General features: G+C 39.7%; 1 protein-coding gene across 6 annotated transcripts in view; it reads right to left on the reverse strand.

Annotated features, from left to right (window-relative positions):
* The window catches only part of CELF1 (CUGBP Elav-like family member 1), a 55,035-nt gene that overhangs the window by 19,752 nt on the left and 19,877 nt on the right, over positions 1–15,406 (reverse strand). For 3 of the 6 annotated variants that reach the window (XM_063117531.1, XM_063117530.1, XM_063117529.1), the window contains exons 2-9: positions 12,941–13,054; positions 7,139–7,326; positions 4,789–4,871; positions 3,570–3,618; positions 1,776–1,910; positions 1,523–1,602; positions 1,036–1,197; positions 329–410 (exon numbers count right to left, since the gene is read on the reverse strand). In XM_063117531.1, coding sequence (XP_062973601.1) covers positions 329–410; positions 1,036–1,197; positions 1,523–1,602; positions 1,776–1,910; positions 3,570–3,618; positions 4,789–4,871; positions 7,139–7,326; positions 12,941–13,011 — 850 coding nt within the window. In that variant the 5' untranslated portion in view covers positions 13,012–13,054. The remainder of the gene's footprint in view (positions 1–328; positions 411–1,035; positions 1,198–1,522; positions 1,603–1,775; positions 1,911–3,569; positions 3,619–4,788; positions 4,872–7,138; positions 7,327–12,940; positions 13,055–15,406) is intronic. The other 3 variants (XM_063117533.1, XM_063117532.1, XM_063117534.1) reach the window with 2 other exon arrangements.

The raw sequence follows: 15,406 nt of genomic DNA on the forward strand, positions 1-15,406 counted from the left end.
GAATACCTTTTAATGATAGTGAGAGAGCTTCTTAAATAGGTACACATGACATATGTATCAGAATGATGGACACAAGTTGGAAAATCACCTGACTGCAACATTATTTCCTATTTGTATGGTGCAAATTTGACATCCAAACCTTAGAAAAAATTTAGAGGCACTGGAGAGAGAAAAACAAAACTTCCAGACTGTTGTCTCTTATAGACAACCAAGATCAATCATCACTGACATTAGCATATCACACCACGCTCTGTTAATGATCTTCCATAATCACTTTGTTATTGCACCTACTTCCAAACCCAAGAAGCAGATGGAGAAACAAACTCACCTCCCATAGGATGGAGGCTGCCCAGTGTGTTCAGATTCCCAGAGGAGGCGGCTGCTGTCTGCTGAAGGAGCTGTAAATAAAGCTAGACATTACACCAAAAACAGAACAAGAGTGAGAATGAGGGCTGGCTCCAGTTCTGTGAGACACTGCACTACACCACAGCCAGAGCGCCGTCACAAGCAGAATTCCCACTACTCACGCCATCACCATGCCAAGCTACACACAAAGTATTGGTATTTCCAAAGACCTCAGTAAGAATGCCATTAAAAGGGGGAACATCCAATTGCCTGTGCAACTCCAGGAGAAAAGTTCTCCCTCAAATCATGGCTAGTGTGCCACTAGTTGCGTAACTGTAGACAAAATTACCCACACAACAGTAAACACCACACACAAATTGCTATCATAGTAAATGGAGAAAACAACGCTTCCTTTCCTTATTTATGCCATAAACGAAAACCTCTAGTAGGCCAGTTCTCACCATGCATGGCAAGTTTCCTCCTTACCAAGTTAAGCACGTGAAGTGCTATCTGTTCCATGACTAGAGGCATATCTTAACTACGTACACTCACCAACAAAGCCAACAAATATTAGAGCGATTCCAGAGTTCTGCAGCGGAAGCTCAACATGAAGATTCTTGTACCAGAAGCTATAACGGTTGGTAAATTATTGGGAAATGAATTTGCACAGAAACTGCCAAGTAAACTCACTGCTAAGTACTGGGGTCCAAGTGTGTTCAGTCCAGCCAGGTTTCCCCAAACGGAGGCAGCACTGATCTGTTGCATCTGTTGCTGGAGCTGCTGTGCAATTCGCTTCTGTTCTTTATCCTTCTGGGTATCTGCAAATTTCACTACGATGGGAGAAGAACAGCCCTGCAATATAATTCACATAGTTATACCTTTATGCATCACTCCAATACTTTTGAAACAATCTCCCAGCCTCCAGAATTACAACTCGGTTGTTTTTTCTATGTTTTGCACTTTATGTATCTTATCCTTTTTTTCTCATAAATTGGAGAAGTGTGTGCGTGCCAGGTGTGGGGGTTCAAGCCAAGGGGTACCAACACTGCATCTAGAAAAATGAAGTTGGAGGAGTCTGACATTGGACTACAAACACAGAATCATCTACTTTTTCCAATTGTAAGGTCTGCAAGTATCCAATACATCACCCTCAATCACTCAAAGTGACATTTCTTACCTCCATGGTCTGTGCTTGATGCATTGCTTTGATTGCTGTTTGTGCCATAGCTCTTGTCGTAAAAGTCACAAAAGCACAACCTGGGAAGAGAATAGGATCAAAATCACCCACCAGGTTTACCCAAGCAACAGGGCTGAAAAGTGGAGATGGCATCTTGCTGGTTTCAAACACTTTCCAAGGGGCAGAGAGAGGGAGAGGGAAAGAAATCCTTAAAGAGGAAACCAGCAGTTGCAGACCATCTCTCTATGCTTACCTCGGCTTAGGCCATCAGGACCCCGTAAAATTCTGCATTCTTCAATCTGCCCAAAGGAGGAAAACATCACTCTGATATCATTTTCATTGCACTTCTTTGAGATCATCCCAATGAACAGTTTCCTATCTTCCACTGCTAATGGAAGGAAGAACAAAAAGGGAAGGATGTCACTTTTATCTACAATGGCTAAATAAATACATCAAATGAAGAGACTTGATTTTTTTTACTTTTCTGACTGAGAAACTAAGATTAAGGAGAAGTGATGCTCCAAGTTAAGTTGACTTCTAGTTGTAAAATGTTGGATAATTGGAACTCCAGACAGAAGGGGTGACAAGAGAATGTGTTGTATCAACAGGGGCTTGTCTAGCTCATCCCCTTGTTGCTTGTAGTTTCCTGTTCCTGCTTCTTCCTCTTGGCTTTGCAAACAGCACACGGACTGTTGGTTCTGAGTGGTTCATTAACCACTCCAGCAAGCCTCCCTCAGCAGGTTCAGGTGACACAAGAAGCTGTGCCCGGCAAAGGTAATTATGTAAAACAGCTGGCACCAACCACAGCTTGTTAACCACCTTGTGATCATGCAAACTGGGTTGGATCCAGAATCTGCCACTCATGGAAGGTGCCTTTGCCTTCCTCCCTCTCTTGCCTGCACAACAGTTCTCCCCATTCAGCAAGGCCCATCAACCCTCTGCATAGCATCTTCAGGGAGCTGAAGGAGCTCTGTAGGGTGAAGGGAACAGAGAAGTCTGCTTCCACCAACCCAGTTGCATGCACTTATATCGGGATCCAACCCAGTAAAAGTTCACAGAAAATAAAAAGCTTAAGGATATTACAATATAAAAACACTAAACACATAAACCATTAAGAAATTGGTAATACTTTAATATCATAAATATTTGATTAATTTCCCCTTTAACACAGGTAGGATTTAAAACAGCAGAACAGAATTTCCAAATAAATCAAGCTTGCAAGCCTGAACACAAAGCACTATTCTAAGAGTATCTTCATGTACTGTTATATGCTACAACCTCATTCCAAAGGAATTATTTACAGTCATAGAAGAGAAAGTTGTATTACACAGAACAAGCTTGTGGCGTAGATACAAACTAAATTTTAAGACGTTAACGTCATTACATATATTAAAATCTCTTCCAGCGAGCAAGCAAATATATTGTTTTTCTCATTTTCTTTTAGGATCTGTTTAAAAATTTTTTTGTTCAGAATCTGTTCCAAAACCTAGAACCTCACGCCGTGTGTGTGTGTGTGTGTATAAATTCAGCCCTCCTGGGGTCCCAATCTGACCCTCCAGGATTTCCCAGATGCCACATCCCCTTCTCTAAGCTCCACCCTTCCCCCCCCCAAAACACCCATCATTTGGTAGTTTCCTGGCTTCTGTCCAGTTTTTTCCTCATTCTAAAAGGCTGAAATGCCTCTCCTCAGGCTTAGTAACTGTTAGCAAGAGCTTTAAAATATGCTGGCATTCTTTTATTTTGGTTTTCTAGCCCCACCCACTTTTAGAACATGGCCCCTGAAAACGTCTCTCAAATGGAATGCAGCTGAAACAAGATCTGAGCATAGAAACATCTTTTCCTCAAGAGAAATGAGGAAAGCCCTTATTCAAGGGAAAGAGCTCAGTCCCTTGCACCCAGCTTCTCCTGCCTCTGAAGCGAAGGGTGTCAGGAACTATGCAGGAGACAGCAGCAGTGTGGGATTTTTAGTATATTGCTCACATGGAAGGACACTTTCCACATAATATACTGCTCTTGATCAAAGAAAGCCTTTTTTGCATACACTTACCATTATTCTTTTCACTATCAGCTGGCTTCATTTGGATGGGATGGTGCATCTGTGACAAAAAAGCAATTAGGACTGGGGAAGAAAATTTGAAATGTTCTAGAACAGTGGTTCCCAATTAGCTAAGTACTGCGGACCCCTTGTTTTTCAAATGCCAAGCCATGGACCCCCTCCCTTTGAAAAAATTGTTATCTCTCTTTACCTGTGCAAAGCAATTTTTTGGAGAATGTAAGGGGTAGCCCCTAATAAGCAAAGGATTTTAGGTATACTAAAAAACAGACCATAAAATTAGTGATATTTCTGATATTACCAAGCAAAAATGAAAATGATTTAGTTAGAAATATAAAGACGAATTTAATTTTACTAACGCCTAGTTTACAATTGAACAAATTATGACATGTCTAGCAGCTACTAAACCTAAATGTGATGGGAGAAATCATGCCTCTTTCTGTCCTGAACAATCCCTTCCACATCTGGTTCAATATTTCCTACTTTTAATCTCAAATCTGGATCAACATCGAGCTGATTTCTATGCTTGTTCTTCATATAACAAAATGTCAAAAATGTTTGTTCATAAAGATATGTGGAACAAAAGGGAACTAGATGTTTCAAAGCTTTTTCACCTAACTTCTTATAATCAGGAAAAAACTTCACCCAGAATTGGTCCAGTCTATATTCTTTGAAAAATGATTTCAATGAACCATCACAAGCCACATCAACAAGTGCATCTTGCTCTTCTGCAGATAGAGTTGTTAGCTGCACATCACCACATTCAAAAGGATTCCTTATCCATGAGTTTTCAGGATTAGGTGCAGGGAAGTAATCTCTGAAGCTAGTCGCTAAATCACACAGGTGCTCAGTGATGTTATATTTTACTTCTGGTAGGAATTCGTCATCAGTGGACTCCAGAAATGAATGGTGAATATGTGAATGGTGCCACGGACCCCCTGGGCGGGTTACGCGGACCCCCAATTGGGAACCACTGTTCTAGAACAAAATATGTCCAGCACTCCTTTATAAAATAACCCTATATTTATCAGAGAGCTGTTATAATCCCACTTCTGAAGATACTAATTAAGCAAAAAAAGAAGAAGTCTGCATTTGTCAACAGAACCCAAGGATTTCATATGCCCTTTGCAGAACATTTATCACCCCAAGTATGAATTCATGTGGATAAATTGAAAGACAGAGCAGATTAAAGAAAGAATTCTCATAGTCTTACCCCTGGGAGGATCTTCATGTTATGAAGAGCATTCTGTGCTTCTAGTGCAGCTTTACGGGTATAAAATGTAACAAAACAGCACCCTATAAAGCAAACAGGTTCTGTGATACTTAACATAAAAACTACCTATTCAGCACAAATTACTTGATAGCTGAAAGTACATTAGATTAAAAGGTGCCATTATGTGAAATCTGAATGTTTTAAGAATGACAAATGTTTTAGTAATTTAACAATACTAATCACACTTCAGCACCTTTTATACAAGTGACTTGCCCACAGGGTGTTACCCTTCATGCAACGGCTAGCCATATATATGTATAAACCCCCAAGTAGTCTGTTTGCAGAACCTGAACTAACCAGGAATCAACTTTCCTTGTAAAAAAATCACTTCTGCTTTCCAGCTATAAAGCTGTTCTTTAATTGTTATGAAATTGTGCAAATATACTTTAAGGCAAGCTTTAAAAAATATTATGGAATGTAAAATACCTAACCCTAATATTCAAACACATAGGTACTGTTTGCACATGTTGACAACCCATTGTTTAAACATTTATGGGTTGTCAGGAATAAGTGGGAGAGAGCGGATATGCTCCATGCAGCGCATTCGCCTCTTCTACTTTTACTCAGCAGCCCATGATCGGCTCTTGTTGAGCATGACATCTGAACCCAGATCACTGAGTTCTTTAGTGGCTAAACAATCTAATGGTTATCCCAATAACAAACCATAGGTTAACTGCTGGATGGTCTAGCCCCTAAACAACCCACTACTCTGGTTTGGACGTCACACTCAGCAAGTGTGTGGGCATGAACCTAGTAGTCTGGGTTGCTGAATAAAAGTGGAAGAAATGGGCATGCTGCAGGCAGAGCCTGATCTCTCCCACTTGCACATGACAACCCATCGGTTTTTAAACTGATGTGTTGTCATTACGTGCAAAGTAGGCCTATGGGTTGGATCCATAGTTGCACAGAGCAGAACTCTGCAAATTGAATGATCTTGTGAGAGGAAAATGATTTTTGTCATCCCCACCCTCTTCCCTGCAGCCACCTATGCAGGGATCCCTCCGGAACAATGAGTAAGAAGGCACTGGGGACTTGAGGGTTGGGGGGGGGGAGGGAGTGGAGAGAGACTTGGAAAAAAAAATCACCTCCCTCCCTGTTTTATGGATGGAAGCCTCTACTGGATCAGAGAGGCTTCTGTCAGAGGAGGAACACCACTGGATAAAACCCTTTAAGATTAACCTTCATGACTGAAATGTGCACATCAATTAGGTTTAGTCTACACATGCAGAAAAATGCATTTATTTATTTATTATGTTTCTATGAGGTTGTATAATGTATTGCAAAGGGAGAATCATATTTTTCAATGCTACCCCCTCTCTAAAAAACATGATCACCCTGCAAGCTAAAAACTAGCACAGCAGTATCCTCAAGACAGGAATATTTTTCCTAATTTGCAAGGTTCCCCCTGTTGGAGAGCATAAAAACAATTCCACACACATATACAGCCTGAAATGTCACAGTCCACTCTTTAACATCAGGATCCTAACATCTCATTCTACTACATGCATAGACCAGACCTTTGTTTCTCAAGAACATATAATGTAACCAATAAAAACTCCTCTGCTGGTATTTGTAAAAAGCTCATGTACCTCATTCTTAGCTCAAGAGATGCTTTAGTTTAGTAACTCTTAAGGGTGAGCTTTTTATCTGCAGTCCTAACTACTGCCTTAATTAGCAGTCCAAGACTGGAATTGATGAAGGGTCAGAAGCTTATATATTTTCTGGCAACTTTCAGCAACTATTTAGGAACCTTATTTCACACTTTGAGACCAAGTTCTTCAGAACAAAAGGCATACCAATCATGTTGAAGATGTTTCACTGGATGTTAAGTGAACACAGATCATTTGTGAACCTTATCCAGAAGACATCCAGATAGTGAAACATTAGGTGAATTAAGCCAAGAATACGGGACGCTCTAGGCATTATATTTTTAGGTGCACAACTATATATAAGAGAATGAAGCAAACATGTGCTCAGAAACCTATATTCAGGGGAACTCATGGAACAAAGTTGGATGAGGTTTTCTGTCAATTCAACAGCAAGCCCAGGTTTGCTTCTGCATGTGAGGAATAGCTCTCACAACGCACCTAATGTAGCCTTCTACAACCAGAGCTTGCCAGTATGTTTTCTTGCTAATGTTCAAAACATGGAAATCATATATGGCTTATGGCAAACAAATGAAGGCAACAGAGCCAGTCACATACATGCTTTTGTGTATTACATCATGAATCAGACACACAATAATCTCAGATTCAAAACTTTTCATTGGGGGAAAAAAGAGAGCTCTTACCTTTGCTCTGAGGAGGGTTTTGGCTCCTGTCCCGCAGGACATTAATTTCATAGACAGCACCATACTGTTCAAATAGTTCTCGCAAATCTTTTTCAGACCAACTCCGTGGGACCTGGCCCACAAACATCTTAATGGCATCTATGTCTGGTTGGTCAGGATGATCCAGTGTGCCATTCATTTTCTTTGAGCTGCATGAGTCAACGAGAAGCATTTGGTAAGTGTTCTCATTGGCTGTGTCCTGATTAATCATTTTTCCAATACATTAAAGTATACTGAAACTAAAAAAAATGTTTAAAAAGTAATTTGCTGATTTGTGATACTCAGGGAGAAAAACATCAGAACACATTTTGTCCACTGAAAACCAAGTTGTGTGGAAGGTGGGGAGGTTGACATGGTTCATAAGTAAAAACAAACTATAGTTTAATTAGCCATGGTTTGTAGAAGTGTGGGTTGTCATTACGTTCAAACCTGGAATGAAGGGTTAATATGGGTTGTTAACTGTGAACAACCCACAAAGAGAATCCATGGTTTGTTGCTGGGTTGTGAACTGTGGATTGTTTTGCCAAACTACAGAAGCAGTGGGGACAAGCAAAACCCTCTTTACATGACAGTACTGCACTGCTGGAAATGTATTTGGGAATCATGAAGGGAGCAGGGGAAGGAGAAGGAAACAAACAGCCTGAGAAAACAAACCAAGTTTTGTTCAGTGATCTGCCAGATAAACTCTGGGTAGAGCAACAAACCATGGTTTGAATAAAGACCAGTCCAATTTGTCTGATAGCTATCTGCCTTCTTTCCAATGTATTTTGTAGTTTTCTTTTCCAGAAAAGTTAATATCTTAGAAATAAGTCTTCCATAGGGAATAAATGTTTATTGCAAAAAATAAACTGGGCTTGGAAGTAGCTAAAAAGTTGGTATACTTACCTTCTAATGAACTTAGTAAGAAAAAATGATCAAACACAGAAGACAGAAGCATCTGGTGATGCAGATTTTCCAAGAAATTTCCTAGGCAAATTGGGCAGATTTGCATAGGGTAATTTGCATTGGAAAATTTTCTGATGCTCTCCAGCAGAGGTGGACAACAACCAAAGAACTATGCAAGCAATGCTGACAGCCAGTGATGTGAAATGGAAATTTTTCCAAAATGGAAATTTTCCAAACCTTTATTTTTCATCTATTTTATTTATCAATATTTATTTGTTCTATTTCACACTGAGACATGTATGTATTTCACTGATATATAGGTAGTCCCTCAAATACTTGTTACGTATAATCACTTGGAAAACGTTAACTACAACTTTGAAAATGGCAAGCTTGTCTAATCTTATATTTCCAATTGGCATAAATTCAATGTTATTAAGGAACTTATGAAATTGAAAAGTTTCTGCTCCACAGCACTAAAATATCATCGCTCTCTCTAACAGTGATAAGTACTGACAGAAACTGGTGTCAGCATGCCTGGGTGAACCCCAAGAATAGCAGTAACTCCAGGGTTTACAAAAATGTCTTACAGGCCCCTTTCAGGAACAAGCATTTTTCTCATTTTCGGGCTTGGCCCCAGAAGTGCTAGGTTGCTGTTCCGCAAGTGGTAGGGGTTCTATGTGGACCAAAAATGGTGGGCTGGCCATGGGCAGCATTGGATTCTGCCCTAAGAGAGGAATCCTTAAAAACAACTCTTGTGTATGCTTAATAGCTACTGAATGTTTCATATTGGGAGGCAGGGGGTAGAAACTGGTACGGCTAGATGAAACCCTGAACAGAAGCACTCCTGTTTGGTGGAGAGAATATACTACCCAGGATACAGAAATATTATAAGGACTCTGATCCCTTTGAAGTTAAATTGTTGTGGGGGACAAACATTTATTATGATCAAAGGTAAAGCACTAACTCAAATTTGAACTGCTTAAGAACAAAATAAAGAACATAACAGGTTAGAGCAGGCATAGGCAACTGGTGCCTTCCAGTATTTGGACTACAACTCCCATGAGCCTCAGCCAGCATGGTCAATGGCCGGGATGATGGGAAGTATAGTCTAAGACATCTGGAGGGCACTGGGTAAAGCACCCCTGCCTAAAGTAAAAAAAAAAAATACACATATACCCCAAACTCAATTTCATCTCCCAAGTGCTATCATAGTGGATTGGGGGTGGGTGGGCAGGATTTACCACTCAGATTTTGATACAGGAGAGGGGAATTTCTCAATTCTTTATCTCTCCCTGCACCCCAATTATTTATGAGACTCCATCATCATACTATTTAAAACCCTGGGGGTATTTGCACGTAACGACAGCTCACATGTTAAATAAATAAGTGGGAGAAAGCTTGTGCATTGCCTGCAGCATGTCTGCCACATCTGTTTTTAATCCACAAGCCATGATCAAATGCTTTGTAGGTTGTTGAGCTTGGTGTCCAAACCTGGACCAATTGGTTATTTAGGGACTAAAGAACCCAGCGGTTAACTGAACAAATTTAAATGACTGGTCAAATAATAGACATATATATTTAAAGCATTAACTTTAACAACAACAAAAATAGTATCATTATCAATAGGTTACGCACACAACAAAAACAAGTTAGTTAACTGTAATTGTGAAACAATGGGCTGGATCCATACCTGTGCCTTAACAGATGGAAGGGCTTCTTTTGTTTGTAGAGGTAACTGTACTCTAATGGAATAAATAGGAGGAGCAGTGATTTTTGCAAATTCCTCTTTCCCTCTGCAGTCCCCAGGACAACCTTCCACACTACTCTAGAGGGATCCTGAGCCCTCTAGAGCAGCTTCTCAGAGGCACAGTGGGTTGTAAGAGGAAGAATTGGCTAAAATTGCCACCTGACCCCCTTCTTCCAATGTGAACAGAAGTACAGTGAGCTCAAGGCTAGATCCAACCCAATGAATTTAATTTTAAAGCACTAATGGATTTATTAGAACTTTTAATGTGAATTATTTAGTGAACAGATCTTCTCTTTGGTTTTTACACTGAAACACCAGGGCCAGCCTGCACCTTATGGATATTAACTAAATTTCAGAGAGGAGAAGTACTATTCAGAATACTGAAACACATAGTGTAAACTAAATATTCACAGAGACTTCCAGATTCTTCCACTTAGCTGAATTCTGTATGAACACACTGACTGCACCCTATCAGGTGTTACTTTCAGCAGATTTATTACCTCAGCCTTCTCCAATTTGGCACCTTCCAGATATTTCAGACTACAACTCCCATCAGTTCTAGCCAGCATGACCAATGGTTAAGAATGGCAGGAATTGAAATTCAAAAACATGTTAAGGAAGGCTGATTTAACTAGTTAAGGTTGAGATCATAATTATTATCAAAAGATTTGAGCATCTGGATCAGAGACCATGTATGGCTTGCCAAAGCTTTCCTACAGGCCACAAAATCAAGTCTTTATAGTGGCCCTACTGACTGCATACAGACCAAATCTATATGGCTTCCTCCTGCAGGAGGAGCACAGGGAACCAGGCTGGCAGGGGATACAGAAGCAAGATTTATAATAATTATGTGGGAAACATTTCTCATCCCTGATTTATACAATGCAGGTTCAAAACTATGAAATCTGAAATGTAATGTTGCAATAGCAAAGGAGTGATTTTGTGTATTATATTGTTGCACTTATTTTTGTCATTTTACTTGCTGTCAACTGCCTTGTGTCTAAAGTTTGAAGAAAGGTGACATACAAATGAAGTGGCATACAACGTGGCATACAACCAGTAAATTACCAACAATTCCAATTGAGAAAGAGACACTGGGTCAATTCACATGATCACTGCAGCCTACCATGGCTTATTTAAACCACAGTTACCGTGTGTGCTGGAGGTCATTTTGAATATTCAACACCCAGTGGGGGTTGCCATGGTCTGTTATGTCATCAGCAGAGGTTGCTTGAGCGTTAAACAACCCTCAAATAACTCTATAATCTGCTGCCCAAGTTCAGATGACATGACAAACCAGGACAACCCCCCACTGTTGGATGAAAATTCAAAATGGCTACTCACACATGCTGCAACCAAAATAGTCCTTAAGCTATGGTGGGCTGCAGTAATCATGTAAACCTGGTCAATGAGATAAGATATTACTGGAGAACTCTCCCTTCTCCCACAGAGCACTACCTGTAACACTCTTTTAGAGGACATGCATAGTTTCAATAGTGAGGCTACTTTTTAGCAGAATCCTTTCCTGTGGGGCTATTTTCATGCCCATTTATTCATAAATTCCATAAATACTGGAGTACTTTTTAAAGTAAGGACTGCCCCTCTTTCAGGCTGCTGCTAACACAGGTTATTGTATATCAGACAGGATTAGTAAATTTTTAATTGTTATTAGTTAGTAAATTTTGTGGATTTGTATGCTAGGCTGCCACAGATACTGATGTAGGAAAGTAGTCAGTGTGGATATGCATTTACCGAAAACCCATTCTGAAAATGTGGTTAAAGTGTTAGATTCCTGAAGAGATACCTGGGCACAAATCCCCATGTGGGTATGAAATTCTTTGAGTGACTTTCAGCCAGACACCAACTCTCGTCCTAACCTACCTCACAGGATTGTCATTAGGATAAAATGGGGAGGGGGGGGAAGGACGACAGCCACTTTTCAATAAACTAGTAAAGTATTTTGTTATACACTATCTCCCCACCTCCTTTAAGATGCATTTCAAATTCCCAGCTTTGAAGATTAGAACTGCAGTAGGATGTAACAGGACCATTTTTGCAGTTGCCTTAAAGAGTGTGAAAGAGTCTGGAATAATTCTTCACTGATTGTTGGGAAAAGGAGCTGGGCTACTTCAATAGGACTTTGAAGTTGCGGTCATTATTGCTTTGCTGCTCTCTTCCAATATTTTATTTCATTGTTGTGCTCTTCTAGTGCTTGATTTATCATGAGTGTTTCATACATTGCTAATTCACAATCAGTAAAGTATTACATGTTTCCACACTCTTAAGGCAACTGCAAAACTGGTCCTATTCTCTTGTACTCTGTAAACTACAATGCACATTAATGGTGGAACAAGTTTGCTAAGTATGCGCTAGTCACTTTCTATTATGAATATTTCATTGCTATTTCAGTGCAATGTTATGTGCTAGTGGGGGCAGAAGCAGCCCTTACATAATTATACTTTATGTAAAGCACTTTGGGGATCCTTCTAGATGAAAATCAAGAGTAATGTATTTCCACACTTACCTGAAACCAGTTTATTCCAATGAAGCTAATGCCTCAACAATAAACCATGCACATCTGAAAGATGCTTTGATATTCATAACATTAAATTTTGGTCAGTAATTTTTAGGGTTGTGTTTCAGCTATATTAAGGTCTCTTTTCACACAGAAAAAAGCAAGTTAATGTGTAAAATTGCATATCTAACATGCTAAAAACTTAGTTATAGTTAGGGTTATCAACTATATCAAGCTCTAAAATTGCCTGAGCAAGAGTCAATGGCATTCTCTTCTAGACTGCAAAGATGTGCCCAATATAGTGCAGAATTTTTAGTAAGCTGTATTTTAACTACTAAAGCATCCCACTCTAAAATGAGCCCACAGTGGAACAAGATCTGATGCTGGATGCAGTATTTTGACTACTGTACCCAATGGAGTTCTTGCTCATAACATATCAACTGTAAGCTATCTCAGGCTCACTTTCACTAGGTAACTCTAGGTCTTGCATGCCTGGTTTGTTTGTTTCTTTAATACCGTACATTAAGCAAATCCCACCACCACCAATCATCTTCAAAAGAACAAATTCAAAGCAATCAGCATCAGTGTAGATTAGCTATGAAAACAAAATACTTACATAGGATTGGCATTCAAGGAGCAATGATCCACCATCATTTCTGGGAGGAAATCCAACTTAAAAGCAGCCATCACTTCTCTGCTTACCACAAACCACTAATGCTAGATCACTGCCCTGTCGAACCAATTGAACACCACCACTTAAGTTCTGCAGGTCTTAACACACTGATCCACACAAAAACACAAGAACGCAAGCTTGGGTGAGACCAGCAACAGACACCACAAAAACAGGCTGGACTGGGAAAGGAACATGGGGACCAGGATTAAAAAGGGGATGTGACCATGTGAAGAGAGACTCAGCTCAGTACACAATGAAAATGCTGATGCACTGGGCTTGTTTTGTGCAATTTTCCCTGGCGAAGCAGTACTGAGTGCACTGTCAGATAAACAGAGTGTCAGATCCATGAAGATAGTTGTGTGCAACAGAGCAGAAGGAACACAAACTAGCTTCATAGCTCCCAATAAAACTCTCTACCCAAACAGTGTCAGTATGAGGCCTTAAATATTCCTTTACATATAATATATTTGAAGCAAGACATCATTATACTGAGTTCGTGGTATGAGGCAAGTTAATTTTGTGGGATGTTGAAATCTGATTAACCTCTGGCTCATACTATATGTAGCTAGCCTCAAAATGTTTGGATTTGCTTCTGGGCAAGATTTCCAATCCCTGGGCAGAACAAGACTTTACTTCAACCTTGAATTGACACATCCCAATTGAAGATATCGGCAAGCCTAAAAAATTCACTTATAAAAGAAACTGAGCATTCAGAAATTCCTGGCCTAATGAGTTCATTTCTTGATATACAACAAAATACAAACAAAACATTAGTAGCATTTTTCATCGAAATGCACAATCAAATATGAAGTTGTCACACTATTAACATCTTGGTATCTCACCTCCCAATATTTTGTCAAAGTTCTTTGTCCTTTTGCAAACTGATTTTTCCCCATATTCATGTAGCCTTATTTCAGATTCAAGTTTTACAACCCTAACACAACATTTACTTCAGATTCCAGGTTTACCACCCTCTAAAATATTCCTGATTAAATCTATGTAAGTTAACTTTCCCACATCTACTATTTATTTTATTTATTTATCATATTTATACCCCGCTCCTCAGCCAAAAAAGGCTCTCGGAGCGGCTAACACTTAGCAAAAACACTAACACTTAGCAAAAAAGACAGTCCCTGCCCTCAGGCTTACAGTCTAATAAAGACATGACACACAAGGAAAAGGAGTTCAGGAGGGAAGAGGTAAAGAGAGAGAGAAATTAAGTGGACTGGGAAAAGGGCTGATGGGATTGTCCTGCTCCCGAAGGAGGGGAGTCCAACTGGAGCAGGCCCCGATGTTTCCTCGGCCTGCTCCTGTCCCCTCGGTCCTTCTTCTTCCCCACAGGGCCAAGATGGCAGTTTTGTGTGTTTTGTGAACACACTATTGTGTGTTCAGACAATCATTGTCTTTTTTCATCACATAACAACTGAACTGACCTTTTCTGTGTATTTTCAAAGGGAAGAGAATTACTACATATGTCTAGGAAATAAAAAGTATGCTACAGAGCATTTCACAGAAAAGTCTTGCTGGTAACAATAGCCATGTATGTCTTGCAACCATCTCCAGCTTCCGTACAGCTAAAGAGATGGTAGCTTAATTCTCTTAGAATACAAGTCATATATACCAACGATAAAGCCGCCTACATTTAAATCTATTTAGGATGCAACCCTATTGATGTCTAAATAAAAAAGGTTATTTCTCTGTCTAAATATCCATAGGATTGCATACTTTTTAAGGCATTTTTTCACATCAAGCTCGAGCTCATTCAAGGCTATAGATAATTCTGCACTATCCCTGAAATCAGTTCTCATACCTGTTGAACACATGAACACATGAATTTTCATTTAGTTCAAATGTGCTTGTTTACCTGCTACCCTCCTTTACACTTCTTTTCTTTTAGCTCCCTGGCCTGGTTTACTAGCAAAGTACCTGACAGTACAATGGCTTACATATAGTGTTTGAATAACAAACATTTCTGGAGGAAAAACTGTGCTGATATTATCATTTCTTTTCTAGGACTAACAACACAGTCAATACTGAGGTGCTCAAATTTATTAGCTTCGTGTTAGGGGTGAGCAACCTGTGGGTCTCATGTTTTGACTCCCTCCAGATGTTTGGTTCCAACTCCCTTTAACACCAGTGAGTATGGCCAATGATAAGGGTTAATGGGAGTTGGTAGCCCAGAAACATCTAGAGGACCACAGGTTGCACACTCTAGCTCTATGGAAAACATGAGAATACAAAGAACCAAAATGTTCAGGGGGCTGGAATAATGTCCTTACAATGAAAAGTTATATTTGGGGCTTTTTAACCTAGAAAAGGGTAATGGGTGACATAAAAGGGGTTTATAAAATTTATATATAGCATGAAGAATGTAAAGTTAAGTTTTTCTCCCTCTCTCATAATATTAGA

Source organism: Elgaria multicarinata, chromosome 2 (assembly GCF_023053635.1).
Source record: "Elgaria multicarinata webbii isolate HBS135686 ecotype San Diego chromosome 2, rElgMul1.1.pri, whole genome shotgun sequence".
NCBI lineage: Eukaryota > Metazoa > Chordata > Lepidosauria > Squamata > Anguidae > Elgaria > Elgaria multicarinata.